At 33.5% G+C, this 15,862-nt stretch overlaps 1 protein-coding gene across 2 annotated transcripts in view; it reads right to left on the bottom strand.

The window, feature by feature from the left end:
• Positions 1-15,862, bottom strand: part of LOC118747931 (calcium-binding protein E63-1) — a 191,426-nt gene that overhangs the window by 74,330 nt on the left and 101,234 nt on the right. For both annotated transcript variants that reach the window (XM_036482166.1, XM_036482167.1), the window contains one exon: positions 13,949-14,092. In XM_036482166.1, coding sequence (XP_036338059.1) covers positions 13,949-14,092 — 144 coding nt within the window. The remainder of the gene's footprint in view (positions 1-13,948; positions 14,093-15,862) is intronic.

The raw sequence follows: 15,862 nt of genomic DNA, 5'->3' as shown, positions 1-15,862 counted from the left end.
TTAGAATAATTTTCGTTCGACATGAAATTAAATTATATATATATTTTTTTTATTTTTTATTAAATTTATATTTTTCTTTTCTAAATATGTGAGAACTTGTCTTTTTCTGTGGTCACGATTTAAACTATTTGAAATACTTCATAGCCGCTTTATAGCTAATTAACATTAGCAACTAAGTATGGAATTAAGATCCTCACGAAATAGACTAACAAACTAACAAATAGATAATGGTTAATTGAATTAAGTTCTATTCAACGCAATTTATTTTTTTTTTTTTATAAAGTGTGACGCTATTAAATCCGCCATAAAGATATACGCAGCTTTGAATTGGATATTCGATTTTTAACACCATATAAAATTGGCACTACATGGATTAAGCGGATTTGCGTCAGAAAACGCTCTATGTTTACAACGTCATAAAGAAAGCAACAGACCATAGCATGGCGTAGCGTTTCTAGTAAATTGCCAAGGATAAATGTGGCAGCACGAAAATTAGACTGCGACTCAAGCGCCAATGATAAGATTGCATGTGTGGGTGTGTAAGTACGTATGTATGTATGTATCTACGTACGTACATGTCCATATGCTTTTAGGAGGAGGCTTTCAATGACGTAATGTTTTTATTAAACTAACTAAGTGTAATCGATAAGATATGTATATTTAGGTTTTATTATTTAAGCTGTTTCCTTCATTTCAATGATTCCAAGTAAATCAAAGGACTTGCACTTTTTTATGGCTTTCACTTCAACTTTCAAAAGCACTTCTTATACAAAAAATTCAACAAAACTTCAGAAAATTTCTTAAAAGATGGTAAAATATATGATGATTCAGATACCTATATACATATATACAAGTTTTATTATTCTGCCGATATGTTACGGATAAGTCAAAGTTGAAAGATTATTTAATCCATTCCCTTCCAAAAAAGTTTTCAGACAAATTTTGTCCACCGCATGTCGTGACATGTGAATGGAATAATTTTACGATACGATCCTGCCAAATTTTGTTTGAGAAGAAATTTAGCTACTACGCTATTGGTTGCCTGTAGGTGTCAGCTATGCTTTTCGAGAGTCTAATTTATAAGCTCTCTGATGTAGCAGTCAGTACCTTGAACACCGTAGTATCCCGCAACCACGTACTTAAGTTCAAGTTTATTCCAGAGTTTAGTGGAAGATTAAAAAAAATATACGAGCGGTTTTAAAGGCCTTAGCTGTTATGGCAGAACTTATTTTGATGTTCGCGCCACCTTACGCCAGTTGCTTTGAGTAAAGAAAATAACTCCAAATAGAAAACGGAAATCATTGTACCTGAAACAGAAAAGCAAAGCAAAGAAGTTACCCTTTAGAGATCGCCCAACATCAGTTCCATTTCCACTCTTGGAGCTTCCGATGAAGAAATTTTAACCGAGTTGCCCAGGAGATTGTCTGGATCTCTCCATTGCTTTGTTGTAGAAAAGCAAACAGCGTGGTTTCTTTCAAAAGGTATTCCCAAACACTGCCGAAATGCACCTAGACCAACGCGCTCTTAAGTCAATGATATATGTACCTGCACAAATCTTTTTTATTTCTAAGCCCAGTTTTAAACCTTCTCTAAAGCTAAACTTGGAATGCATTTCATCCCTCGGCATTGCAATTTCAGGCACTGCTTCGTTGGACTGTCGAAACTTCTGCGACACCAGAAACCCTTCTGCCCGATGTTGATACCGGTCATCCTTAGGAGAGCTCTCTTCGCCTGAGCCTGTATATGCAGAGGGTTAAAAGAACTTCCAATTATGCTTCTGGATAAGTTCTAATGAACCCAGTTACGCATACGCATGCTTGCCTTTGTATGCATCGTGGTAAGCGCCTTCACTCTAAAAAAAAATTGTGTAGATTTCCTAGCTAAAAGGTAGGTTACTGATTTCCTACCATATTATTCGCGATATTATATGCTCGATTATTCAACGAATAGTTTGTTTATATTTCGGACTTTTTAGAGTGTAATATAACTGCTGTGGTGTGCGTAAATTTACTACGAAAGTGTGTACAAGCTGCAAAATACACATCTGCTGTTTGATTTCACCCGCATATTGTGTAAAGCTGCTAACCAAAAAGGATTTTTACACACGAAAAAGTGTAAACGAGAAAAAAACGTATTCAACGTGTAAATTTACCAAAAAATTTAAAAAATTAACAAAAATATATTCGATTTATAGTCGCATATTTAAACAGATTTTTTAGAGTCTTGATTTTCCCACAGTTGCGTAGTTCTATCGACTCAGATGACTCTACCACTTTTTGGCACATAGTGTTTGTACCTTCCAGCATACCAGAAAGCAAGCGGCTTACGTCGCTCCGTTTTCAGTAAAAATTGCATGTCAAAGAACGCTATTATTATCAATTACGTCGACTTCACCATTGGTACATGCAATCATAGCTATTGACGGTAATTTTTAAATATTAAAATATTAGCACAATCATTAATTCATGAATTGCAAATTACCTACGCGTATTTATTTATAATCAAAGAACTTCTCAAAAACTAAATAAATGAATATTTAATTCCAGTATTTTCATTCTTTCTCACGCAACATTTTTAAATCCACAGTGGTGCACATGTGCTATATGTATAGAAATATATAAGTGTGTACATATGCACTACAAAAGGAATTAATATGCAAATCGGACGATAACAAAAGCGAAAATATTTTGAGTAGTGCAAACAGTAGAAAATTTCGTATGCATGTAACAAAAAAACCACACAAGTAAAGCTTTCAATGCATATTTATAGAAATAATAAGAGCACAAAGCCATATTGACATATATTGGTATTCATAGCCGATTTTCTTTTTTGTAATTTAATACAGAACAAGAAACGTCTTTTAACACTTCAGTGGCAATTGACCCCGAACGTGCCCTGTGAGTGACCCCAAAGCGAGAAAAACTTTTAGAACTCATACGAACATACATATGAAAACATATGAAAACATATGTATGTATCAAAGCGTTGAGCTGTGATGGCACTACTCATACTTACATACATACTAATAATCTGATACTAAAATTCATACAAAAGAAGAAAAATACGAGTAAATGTCATTGCAAACAAAGTAAAATATTCTTCACGAGTGCTGATCTCATGTATGAGCACTTTTGCCAGCTATAATAGCTTTTTTATGCACAGCAGCACACATCTATAGGTATATCGTCGCCTCAGAAAACGGATGACGAATGTGCAAAATCACGATTTTGGGATTTTGATGCAGATTTACTAAATTGGACATGCTCTTTCGATTTCTGCAATCCATTTTTTTATATCTCCATTAGTTTTTGAGATATTTCGTGCGCATTTTGTCGTATGTTACATAATATTAATGATTGGGTATGCCTTTTGTTGTATGTGCTGAAAATGCGTCACATACGACAATTTCCCATACAAACGTACCTTTTTTTTAATCATAAAACGTTTGTCGTATGTGGCACATACGACGAATTCCCATACAAATGTAATCCTTTTTTAATCATAAAACATTTGTCGTATGTATCGCAAAACTTTGAACTTACGACAATTGGATGGTCCTCTACTATAACGATACAATTAAAATTGAAAATTAAACTAAGTAACTAATTTTAAAATTTTAAATTTTTAAATTTTAGCTTGCACTGAGTCTCCAATGAAATGAAAGAGATAAAAATGTACAAAAGACTGAATTTAAGTATTGTTTTTTGTTTTTATATAAAGAAAACGTATGTTCGTAACATATTTACAGCATAAGAGATGTACAGATTTTTTTTATTAAATACATGATTATGTTTTTGTTATGTTTTTTCTAATAAGTAATCATTATTTAATAAATATGTCTGTTTTTTTCATCAAATTATACCATCGTCGTTGAAATAGATACTTTACTATTGTCGTATGTTCTGTGGACAAAACAAAGTGGTGAGTAAACGCTACTTACGACAAATGTATACGGAATGAAAAGTAAATTTTCTCATTAACGTTAAGAGATATTAAATGTAAAAATATGGGAAATCAAAACTAATAACACCAACTACGTCTCCTTCAAAAGTTACAAAAATCTACCGTACAGTTTCGGATTAATTCGACCTTAAACTTCAAAGTCAATTTTCTCAAAACCGTGTTTTGTAACATTCGACATCCGTTTTCTGAGACGACGATATGTAGTGCACAATGCATTTGTATGTGTTTATAGAGCGCCTTAAATTATGCAATGGCTCACAGTTCTACTTTTATGCTGCTCTTTATATATTTAATATATTCTTTTCCTCTGATTACCTACCAATGAATGCGCTTTGAATACGAATTAGTATATTTTTTTTGTATGTACGTGTAGGTTGGCTTGAGTATTGGCTCCGTATACAGTTACTTCCTTTTTACAAATTCTGCGAATAATCAGCTCTTTCAGCAAGTTAAGCCAACATAAATGGTTACAAAGTTGAGCAATTCCGCTATTTACAACATGAATGTGCTTGTATGTACATGTGTTTATATGTATGCACTACTGTTTTTTTTTTCGCCTACATACTTACACAATTACTACGTTTATACGCACAGAATAATCGACTTAATTGAAAGCGCATTGACACCGTACACATTTCGCCCTAGTGTTTATACTTACGGCATTATATCGGCATCAAAGTAACCGTCTTCAAAAGCAAACAAAACTAGCTGTTTTCATTTGACATTTTATAAGTTAACATAATGGAAAGTGATAAAAATCTAGTTTTATTCGGCATTATAAAATCGTGGCAAAGAAAAAGAACGATTATTATTAATCAGCTTTTAAATACTGATGCGATTATTTGGAATTTGAGCGGAACAGCTGATCTCCAATTCGCTTTGACTGAGAATGGTGTTTATACACTCTTTCTAACGGTCTGGAGAAATAAACTACCGATTTGAAATGGAGTGTGAGCCAAAACACTTCGCTCTTTCAAAGCGAATTGAAATTCAGTTTATACATATGTTTTGAATCGCGGCGAAATGAATTAAAGCGACTTATGCATGCGTATAAACGTAGTAAATATTGATATCGTCAAACCGATCTAACTGAATAAATAGTCACCCACACAGTTGCCCTTGCACTTATTCTGGCAATTTACTTTTTAAAGTGTAGTGGGTGAGAGCACAAAGAGCTTCGCTTTTAATGATAGCACATAAAAGGAAATTGATTGAATTCCCCAGTTACATTTACATACATTCCTTAACTTCTTTCTTAATTTTACACCTGAATACTTTTACACCTGAATACTTTTACATACCATCAAAGGAATAAGGTTTTATGAAAATTTGCTTGTATTTACGTCAATTGAAGCGATTGGAAGGTTGATTTTACCCACAGAAATATTTACAGAGGTAAACATAAACACTTTATGTATGCAGAAATCTGCATCATTTCTAATTGCGGTTAAGTAGAATTACACTCTGATATTGAGATTGTATATGTATGTATGTATGTATATGTAAATTCTGTTAATCTCTTTTCCATTACAGTTAGATACAAAGGCAAAGTACACTACGCCCGAAGCATAGCGATGTGGGCTGTTTTTCGTACCAGGGTGTTGGTGTGCTGCAACTCATCGACTGCGTTTTGAATTCGCCAAAGTGCATTAATATTTTGGATAACAACATAATTAGGTTATTCGCAAGGTATCGCAACTTTCGTAACAGAATAATTTTTAAAAGTTAGAAAATGTATAACACCAGCAAACAGAGTGTTAGAGAAATTTGGATTTCTCCATTAGGTAACTGCGATAACTCTCTAATCGTGGTCGAGTCGATGACGAAGTTAGAGAATTTCAATAGAATTCGATTCGAGAACGATTAGAGAAACAACGCAAATTCAAATAAATGTAAATAAGCAATATTCCAAATAAATGAATTGTAAATTATTTTTAAGTTCAAATAATTCATTATTATTTTATTGCAAATACATTTAATACAAATTTTACAAACAAACAAGCGTTTTATTTAATAAAGCAAAACAGCAGTTTGAAATTCACATTCGAATCCCATTAGAGATCAACATTAGAATTCGATTAGAGAAATAATATTTTCACGAGTCGAGAACTATGTCCCATTTTTGTTAAGATCGCTACGAGTCTCGATAGTTTTTCGAGTCGTTCTCTAACGTTTGAGATTTGGAGAATTTGGCTAGTTCTCCAATCATTCCCTAATCGATAACTAACCTCAATGTTTGCTGGGATACATATTTGAAAGCATTCCTAAATAAATTATTAAACTTCCATTGTCACTGCATACTGTAAGGTCTACGACTTCACAATGGACATTCACAATCGACAAGTGTAAATGTAACCAATAATAATTTAAAATCACATGAACTTCGTACATACATACATACATACATACATACATACATATGTATGTGCATCTATTCATGTAGTTATGCGTTGTAAATTGTAAATGCTTGGGCAGACGTGTTAACGTTGTCACTTAACCTTTAAGCAGCCAGGTGTCCAACAACAGCAATTCATAGAAATTTTTCAATGCTTCAACTTAACTTGTTGAACAACACAGGTACATAGATGCTTACAACAACAACTAGAATCACGTATGTACATAGGTGCTATCATTAGCGCACACAAGGGGTGGGTTTTGGGGTTCAAACCCCCCCCCTAAAGCTAATAACCTCAAATATAAACTGTATCTTAATGCTAAGAATCCAGCTCTCAAGGAAATTATAAGAAATATTTATTATAATTTCTGTTGCTTGAAAAAGCGCTTTGCTTTTGCTGTAAATTTTCATGAGGAAATGAATATACGAGCATTTTTTTCTTGAGAGCTGCAAACTGATTTAAGAAAATTTGGTAGAAGAAAATTTCTTTTCCATTTCTCGTCCGTCATTTTATATGAATTTTTGGTTTTTCTTGAGAGTTCAGTTAAAATTTTCGGTATTCGAAATATTAAAAAAAAATAGAAATCGTGAAAAATCACCATCTCTATCGAAAGCCAGAAACCAGAAATCGAAAAAAGGAACATAAAAGTTCAAAAATTCATGGAATCAATAAATTTATTTTTACTGAGTCTTATTTAAAATTTTTTCTTAGGTACTTTTGAAAGTTGAGCGCATCTTGAGTTTATAGCACTTTTTATTAAACAAGTAGGTTTTAAGGAAAGAACACAATGGACATCAATTCTTATATTCAAATTTAGGGGTACCGTTAATTTCTTCATGATCCAATCATCGGATCTCTAAACCAAATTACGGGACGAACCTTGAGGTACCATCTTTCTACAAAAAAATGATTATTGAAATCGGTTCACGTGGTCCAAAGTTACGTATTCCGGCGAATTGATAACCTCCCCTTTTTATAAAGTCGGTTAAAAGTGTTTGAGTTCTGTTAATCTTATGTAAATAAAGTGCAGTTTATGAATTTTAAAAAGTTTATTTATTTATTACATACTGTACATAAAACTTGCATAAATATATTTTAAAGAGCGTATTATCTGAAGAAAATTTTCAGTATTTTCCGGTGATATATCTTCAGAAATATAAAATCCCCCCTAAAATATATTCCTGGGTGCGCCCCTGGGTGCTATATACAGATAGTCGAATAAATAGCATACATGCGTGGGCTTGGAAGGATGTATGAACATATGGATAATACATACATATGTATCTAAGAATACGCATACAAGTACACTTTTTTAAACATACATATGTATGTACTTCACTCGTGTAAATGAATAGCACTGTATTACATACTACATACATTTTGTCTGGCTGACATTCTTACAGCGAAAAATTACCGTCAATCGAAAGCTTATCGAGCGCGGGTGTTAGAATAGGAAATTTATAAGTCAATCAATTGGAAAATCGTGATGACAAAATCAATTTACAAGTTCTTCTCCTTATTTTATACTTACTTGATCTTAGAGTTTTAAAATTTTCTCAATTTTTTTGTGCATATTTTCGATTATTGTCATACTTGTTGAAATACTTGCAATATTCGTACTAGAGATGTCAAAATATGCGGAAAATTGTGAGCCCGGGATTTCGGGATATTTTTTTCAAGTAATCCTGAGTTACCGTGATTTATTCCGAGATTAACATGGAGATATAACTTTTGTGAATATGAGTAAAATTCAATAACTGAAAGCATTTAAACATACCATGAAATAAAAATATTTAAAATTTACGATAAAATGATTGTAAAACTCACATATTTATTAATACGGACAAATCTTAAAGCAATCTATTTTTTAAATTGTATCTAAAAAAAAACATGTGATTGAGGAACGCATACATCACAAATAACAATGCAAATACCAGGTACTTTTGAAATTATTGATAAAAAAAAAACAATAAACAAAAATATACAAAAACAAATTCTCTAAACATGTTTATTCTACTCCATAAAGAAATGGCGAATGGCGCTTTTTTGCCATTTTTTTTTTTCGCAATTTAATCGAAATTTTGATTGTGTACGAGTCAAACGGATCTCAGATTCGAATTTTGCGGCTCGTAATACATGGTGACAAATCCGGGGATTTTCGGGACCACAAAAATACTGGGACCCCGGGATCCCGGTATTGGCATCCCTAATACGTACTTAATATTTAAACCAAAGAAATAACATTTTAGAAGAAAGCAACTTTTCAAATTGATGTCAGAAATTGTGCCTGAAGAGTTTGCAATTTCCGCTTTACCAAGTAGCGTTCATGTAGCGTTGTCTATCGCTGAATCGCATTGCTGCACACAATATTATCGCCTTTGTGCGCGGAAAAATCGCTGCGGGTAATAATTAGTCTTTGAAAGTTAGTGGTTAAACATTTGCGCATTTGCTGCTGACATTTGCTTTGCTCAAGGCATAGCTGCAAATGAGTGAGTGAAGAGATTTAAAAAGTTCGGGAATAATTGATTTACCTATTTTCATTTGTGTGCTAAGCTGTGTACAACGTAGCGTATGAGCAACAATTAGGCGATTTTTAGGGGAAATAAAATAAAATTATAGTTTAAAAAACAAAAACCTCCCTAATATAATTGCCATTCGTGCTGTCATCAGGTATGTAACCTGAGAATAGAAATCGCTGCATCTTTTAGGCGCATCAATATTACATAGTTACATCCCGAGCTAATAAAAGGAAGGCAAAAAAGGAAGGTAATAAAAAAATGAGGTTGTTCACGCTTGCCTGGTTATCTGGATAAAAATTATTATTGTGTAGTGTATTTTATTGTTGTAAACTGAATAAAAAATATAACCACATAACCACATAAGCTAACAACCTCAGTATGTTTACAAAACTTTATTTTAATTTTACTTTCCAAATTTAGTAGATATTTTTTAGTATCTTTCGCAATGCAGTCACTTGATTTACATATACATGTGAGCCATAATATACATTCATACATAAATATACATTCATGCATACATATGTATGCATGTTTAAACATGAATTTTTGCATGTACAACTACAATACTTGCTTTGTTTTCTCTCTTGTTTGCCAAGTGCTGTCTTTCTCGCCTTTTTGCCACTTTCCCTAATCGGCTTAACACGCGTGGTCGACTGCATAACTGCGAATTTTCTGTGGGCTTAAGCAGAAAAGTACCTACCGATATTTTGAAGTGGACATTTGAATGCCAAGTAGAGCTTAAGAGTATTATTTATGAGGTATTTGGAGAATTGCAACCAATGTTCATATAAGAGCCTTAAGTTTGAAATAAAAAAAAATACTGAGGATTGGATGTTTTAAAGAATTTTCTATCAAAAGAAAAATGGTATAAGAGTGGCAGAAAGCCCATATTTTGAAACGTCGGAAATTTCAAATTGCGTAATACATTTTAAGGTTTTTTTTCTAAAAAAAATTGAGCCAGTGCATGAGGTGCATGAGGTCAGTTGGTTTTAAAATGGTTTTAAGACCAGATATAGCTCCTGCAAAGATGAAGATAGAAATCTGGTAACAGACGGCCAGAGTGCACTTGATTTTTGGATGGAAAGCCTTTCAATGCTTTTGAATGACGAAACAGGTGGCGCGTTTGATGAAAAGGAACCCAGAATAATGTATAGTGACGAAACTTTCGGCCTACCAAGACATCAACTCTAACAAGCCGGCGGCGAAAAGCTAATGGGGAGCATATAACAGCTTCTAAGCATAGTTTGGTTCCAAAATTGGAATCTCAGTGTAGTTTGCCCAATATATAAGAAGGGTTTATGCGCCAACTGCCAACAATGTCAAGACAAGGTATCTCCTGGCAAATCAAAAAAGTCTTCGTGTGTTTCGGCACACGTAACCTATTATCCAGCATAAACACAAACAACAATACCCTAAGGCGGCCGCCCCACAAACGGCTTGCTCTCGCGGCAGTCTTTGTGTTTAAAAAATAAGTGGTGCGTGGATCCTTTATTAACTTTATGAGCAGTTTTCTGCATATTAATGAATGATTATGCTGATCTTGATCCTAATCCAAATCTTAGGCTCAATATCAATATCATCCTTAAACTTAATGTTAATCCTATTCTTATAATCCTAAACTTAATGTTAATCTTAACCTTAATAGCTCTCTGAATCTAAATCTAAATCTTAATCTAAATCAAAATCTTAAACTGAATCTTAATTTTCATCCAAATCTAAATCTTAATCTTAATCTTCATGTAAACCTTAATATTCATCAAAATCGAAATCTTAATCCACTTCTAAATTTAAATATAAATATGAATCTTAATCCTTATCTTAATCTAAATTTCCATCTTAATCTAAATCCAAACCTAAATCTAAATCCAAATGTAAATCTTAATTCACATCTAATCAAAATATAATACTAAATCTTAAACCGGATTTGCATCTATCTAATTTTAAATCTCAATCTTATTCTTAATCTCAATCTCAATCTTAATCTAGATCTTAGTCTTAGTCTTAATTTTAATCATGTCCAACAACCCCAGCTATTCCCCTCTTCTGCTGTCGCTTTTTTATTTCAATGCAATTTATATTCAATTACAGATTACTACACAACAAACAGCTACTTTTATTATTTAATTATTAATTTTATCATATTCCCACAATGCTAATTAAACACTTCTTTTAATATCCTTGCGTGACCCAAAATATTTGGTAACTGCCACAAAAATTAAAACCTCACAAAAAATAAGCACATTAAAATGCTTTAATTTTTCCAAGCTATTGCTTTTCTTTCCTGGTAATCACAGAAAACACGGTGGCACTTATCGGGCGACATAAAATTAACATAATCAACTCTTATCGCTAGCAACGGCATTAAAATATGTAGATGGCATGGCATTCATATCGAATGACTACACGCGAGGTGTTTAAAAGTAAAAAAGGAAAATACAAATGAATTTCATTTGCGATATTACTTAAACATGCAAGTTTTCACACAGCTAGTCGAAAATTTACAAAACAAAAAAAAAAACGAACGTGTTAGAAAAATTGCTAATGTCACTAAGTTTTTGCAAATATGTACATATGTACGAGAATGAGGAAAAAGTTTGCTAGTGTGACAATAATTATTATCACTTTCAGACCGTGTGCGAAAAAGCTGATGAACTAACGCTAACAAGCAAACAACATTTGTGTTTAAAACAAAACTTTGCACAAAAAGTTCGCAAATCATTTTAAATAATTTACACAAATTTATGTGCTTTCGGTTGCAGGCAAGAAGACCGCAATAACAGCGGTAAAATGAATGAGCCACAAAACGTTGGCGGTGGGTAGATGATAGGGTGCTTGCGTGTTTGTACGTGTTTGTGTGCATGTGTGCATTCACACTGCTGACTACTCGTAAATTTTGTAAAACTGTCAACTACGAAAAAGTGAAATGCAAACAAATTGCATCGTAAAATCTATGGCACCAGTGGAAAAAAAGATAAAATGGCGAGTGTGCGGCCGTTAAGAAACACCAGGGAAGTGACAGCTGAACTGAGCTGAGAAAACCAAATATATGTGCACATATGAGCTTTTTCACATTGCTCCTTAATGTGGACTATGCACATATGTATGTATGTACGTTTGCTGAGTAAACAAATTTTTTTCTAAAGCAAATGTCCGTCAAAATTGTACGCTCCGCTCTCTTGACTTCCTGTTCATAATTCTGTTCCGTTCTGGGATAAAAATTTAATTTTTTTTTTAATTTTTATTGAGCACTTATCGCAGTAATTTAAAAATATTCAGCCTTATCATGAGTTTTTCATTTTCCCCGAACCGGTTCACTTTTCACTTTTTCTTTCCGTGTATTTACTATGGGCGGATGAAAAATTTTCGGGTGAATTTTTTTCGGGCGAAACTTGTTTTAAATATTTTTGTGATGCCATGCACATACATTTTATTTTTAATTAATCACATTTTATTAATAATGCGCATCAGAATCGAGGACAGTTTATTCAACCGCGCCGCTGGAGTTGCTCCTTGGATGGACTCCGTTTCATGTTTTTAGTTCCCGAAAATCCAGGGATTTTTGGCAATAATAGAAACTCCTTTTCTTGACCAGTATTGGCTATATTTATTTGTTTATCTAATAATTAAAATTTTTTCATAAATGTCTAGCTCATTATACATATTACACCGTGCGATAGTAAATTTTACACACAGAAATCAATATTTTCGTGAAACAATGAGCCAAATATTGTGAAATTGCATTTTTAGTTTTCCACCCTGACGTAAGCAATTCGAAAATAATTTATAAAATACAGTGAAATGTGCTTAGAGAAGAAGTATGGGTATCAAGTTAAAGAGGAAATTATGTAGAATTTAATCAGATTCCACTTTTTTATGCACAGGTATTAAATGTCCTTGTTTTTGAAAAAATTATATGTTAAGGACTTATATAAACCCGATAACTTGCTCGAATTTCGTCCTTTTAACTTTATCAGCTTAAAAGGTTACCTATTCGTCATTGTGAATCCAAAAAATTTCATTTTTTTTAATTCTAAAAAATTTCCTTCATTCTTTCCTTCCTACAATGCATTGAATTTTTTAAATAATTTTTGGAATTAATCATATATTTGAAATTACAAAGTCCTTTAAAATAAATCCTGACGTCAGAGAGAAGAAATAAAAACGCCACTTTAAATAAAAAAGTTTTGAAACCTACTTTTTTATTTATTTTATGGTAGGAGAGCTTCTCAAACAATTTAGAAACAATTTTTTCGATTTAAGTTGTTGAAAAGTAATGAATACCTAAATCCCGAGATTGTGATAACGGCATCCCGAAAATCCCGGCATTGTAAAAAGCCAAAAAATTAACATCCCTAGTTAGCGTATATGTAGTTGTCTCTTTTCAATTAAATATTATTAAATAACGCTAAAGTGCAAATGTGTTGGTTTTTATTTACAATTTTTTAAGTGTATTGGAGAATGCGTTTGGTCGTTTCTGCTGGGGTATGAGCGAACTCGGCATGTATTGCATGGCTTTAGGCGCAATTTGCGCTATTCACCTCAAAATGCAATACGAATGCATACACTAACATACACACGTATGTACATACAGACAGGTGCTAGTGTACACAAATGTGCGCTGAAATATTTATTGCAATAGTTATTGTAGGCATGTGTGAAAACTTGTGTTTTATAAATTAGTTGTTAGCAGCATGTCTGGGAAATTGACGGCAACTGATAATTAGTCTAGGCAGAGGTATCGTATTTCGTTTAGTTTTGCTTTTCATTTATAACTACAGTGCTATAATTTGCAGGTGGATGTCAGCTAATTTTTGATATATTGCCATCAGAGGCACTACACATTTTTATATGTATGTGTATAAGAATTTTTGCTTACTGCATATTCGAATATGTTAATATACGTGTATTTTCTTTTTGGAACTAAAGTAGTTAGTTTATAACTAGAGCTATATAAAAGCAAAGTCTATACCAATTTTCCTTATATTTAGTTATTTTCAGCCCTATTTTTAGCACAAAACCCTGAGCTCGGGCTATAAGTTATAACTTGTCATATTTTATTTTTCTACTCACCAGAATGGCTTGCTTCCCGTATGAGATCGTGTATGATTTCGTCTCGCACATTTATGCCAAGATTTTTTAACATAAATTGCAGCTCATTTGCTGTCACGCGACCATCACGATTTCTGTCCAAGAGATCGAATGCTGTTCGCAGATCTGAAAGGAAAAGAGGAAAATATTGTAAGTGAATTTTAAGTATAACTAAGCGCAAATCAGTTAAATTTTTTTTAATAAATAAATTAAAAAGTGTATAGTATCGTTAGAGTCCGTGTACATATAATAATTCTACAGAAAACATAAAACCTTTAAAAACAAATACACCCATTTCATAAAACTGGCTTAAATTAAGTTTTTTCGAGATAACCTCACTTTCGAAGGCTTTCGAATTATTGAAGTGATAGTGTTTACACACCCTAATAGCACCAGGGATATTTTTTTTGTGATGCCCTACAATCGATTTGGTGATTACTTGGGTGATTCAATTATCTCTCAAGGAACAAAAATCGGATTCAAAAGATTTTTATATTACTTCTTCTTCTTCTTCTTCTTGATTGACGCTGTAACCGCTTAAGCGATTTTGACCGAGGCCAATAAAATAACTTCAGTCGTTATATTCCTTGATAACTGAAGCCAATTGGAAATGCCAGAGGAAGCGGGTACCACGTCGAAAACTTTCAGGACTGGAGCGTTTGAGTCCGCTCGTACGACTTGGCCTAGCCATAGCAGTCGCTGTATTTTGATTCGTATCGTTCCATTGTTTTCCATAGAATAGTTCTTTTGAATAATCTAAGGGTCGCCTCATAGTCCAGACTTTTGCACCATACGGGCGGTACAGCATTATGAGTGACTTATAGAATGTGATTTTCGTTCCTGACTGCTTTTGTGATGACAGCCGATACTTCGATTTGTTTTTGTTCACCATCAGACCCGCGAGTTTTGCTTCTCTATCTAACTTCGAGCAGACCGGTGATACCGAGCGGTTAAGCTCTGAAGCTCTTATTAAGTATACTCCCCCACATCAGATTAAAGAAATCACACGACAGGGAGTGCAACTGTCTGAAGCCTGCAATTCTTCCAAACGGCTTGGAGGGGTCCTTCCCAATTCTCACGCAGCTGCGGATTTTACTAAAGTCAAGTATTAGTTTCGCAGGAACTCTAAATTCTAACACTAAATGCTTTAGCCGAAGCTCAGAAGGCTGATTCGAGGGTATTTGTAACATACGACGGGGTTTCCCTTTTTGTGGATTGCTCAGAGTGAGCTTAGATTCCAATCAGCTGGCATCCTTACGTCATACTATATCCTGCCAACTAGATTCTGGCCTTGAATAGCTCAGCTCGCAATTATCCAGAAGGTTTGTTATTTTCGGATCGTGCTATTGCAATTCGTATCTCGTCGTGATCAGAAAACGGAAGATCATTTTGCCATAAAAAAAATTTCTGCGCGTTTTTACTCTTCGCATTTGCGTATTTCAGTCTCTTTCTTCTTACTTCTTTTGCGTAATATTGCGATATGATTATTTAATCAATTTTAGTTGCCAAGCAATGTGAAAATTACTTGAAAACACCAGCCAGTAGGTTGTGTCGATCTGGCACATATATAGCAGGCGGTATGCCTTTGTTGACTGACCCATCCGATGCAGGGCGCGAACCCTCACAGCTACGCTAATCTTAACCTCACTCATTTACCGATATGGGTGTGAAAAATCCTCTAGCTTTAATTACAGTTTGACCACCTAAATAGATTACTCGATTCGCTGTTAAGTCGTAAACGGCCTTTCCAGAATACCTATTCAATATTTAATTTTTTGCTACATTTCATTAGGCATCCGTGGCTACAACTCGGTGGGATAGGAAGGCGAATATGTATCATATCATCAACAGTGAATCTTCATTACATCTATTATTATTTACAGTCATCTACATTTA

Source organism: Rhagoletis pomonella, unplaced genomic scaffold (assembly GCF_013731165.1).
Source record: "Rhagoletis pomonella isolate Grant_MI unplaced genomic scaffold, Rhpom_1.0 Rhpom_scaffold_00012, whole genome shotgun sequence".
NCBI lineage: Eukaryota > Metazoa > Arthropoda > Insecta > Diptera > Tephritidae > Rhagoletis > Rhagoletis pomonella.
The sequence above is the reverse complement of the archived record's forward strand: the minus strand, read 5'-3'. Positions and strand labels throughout refer to the sequence as shown.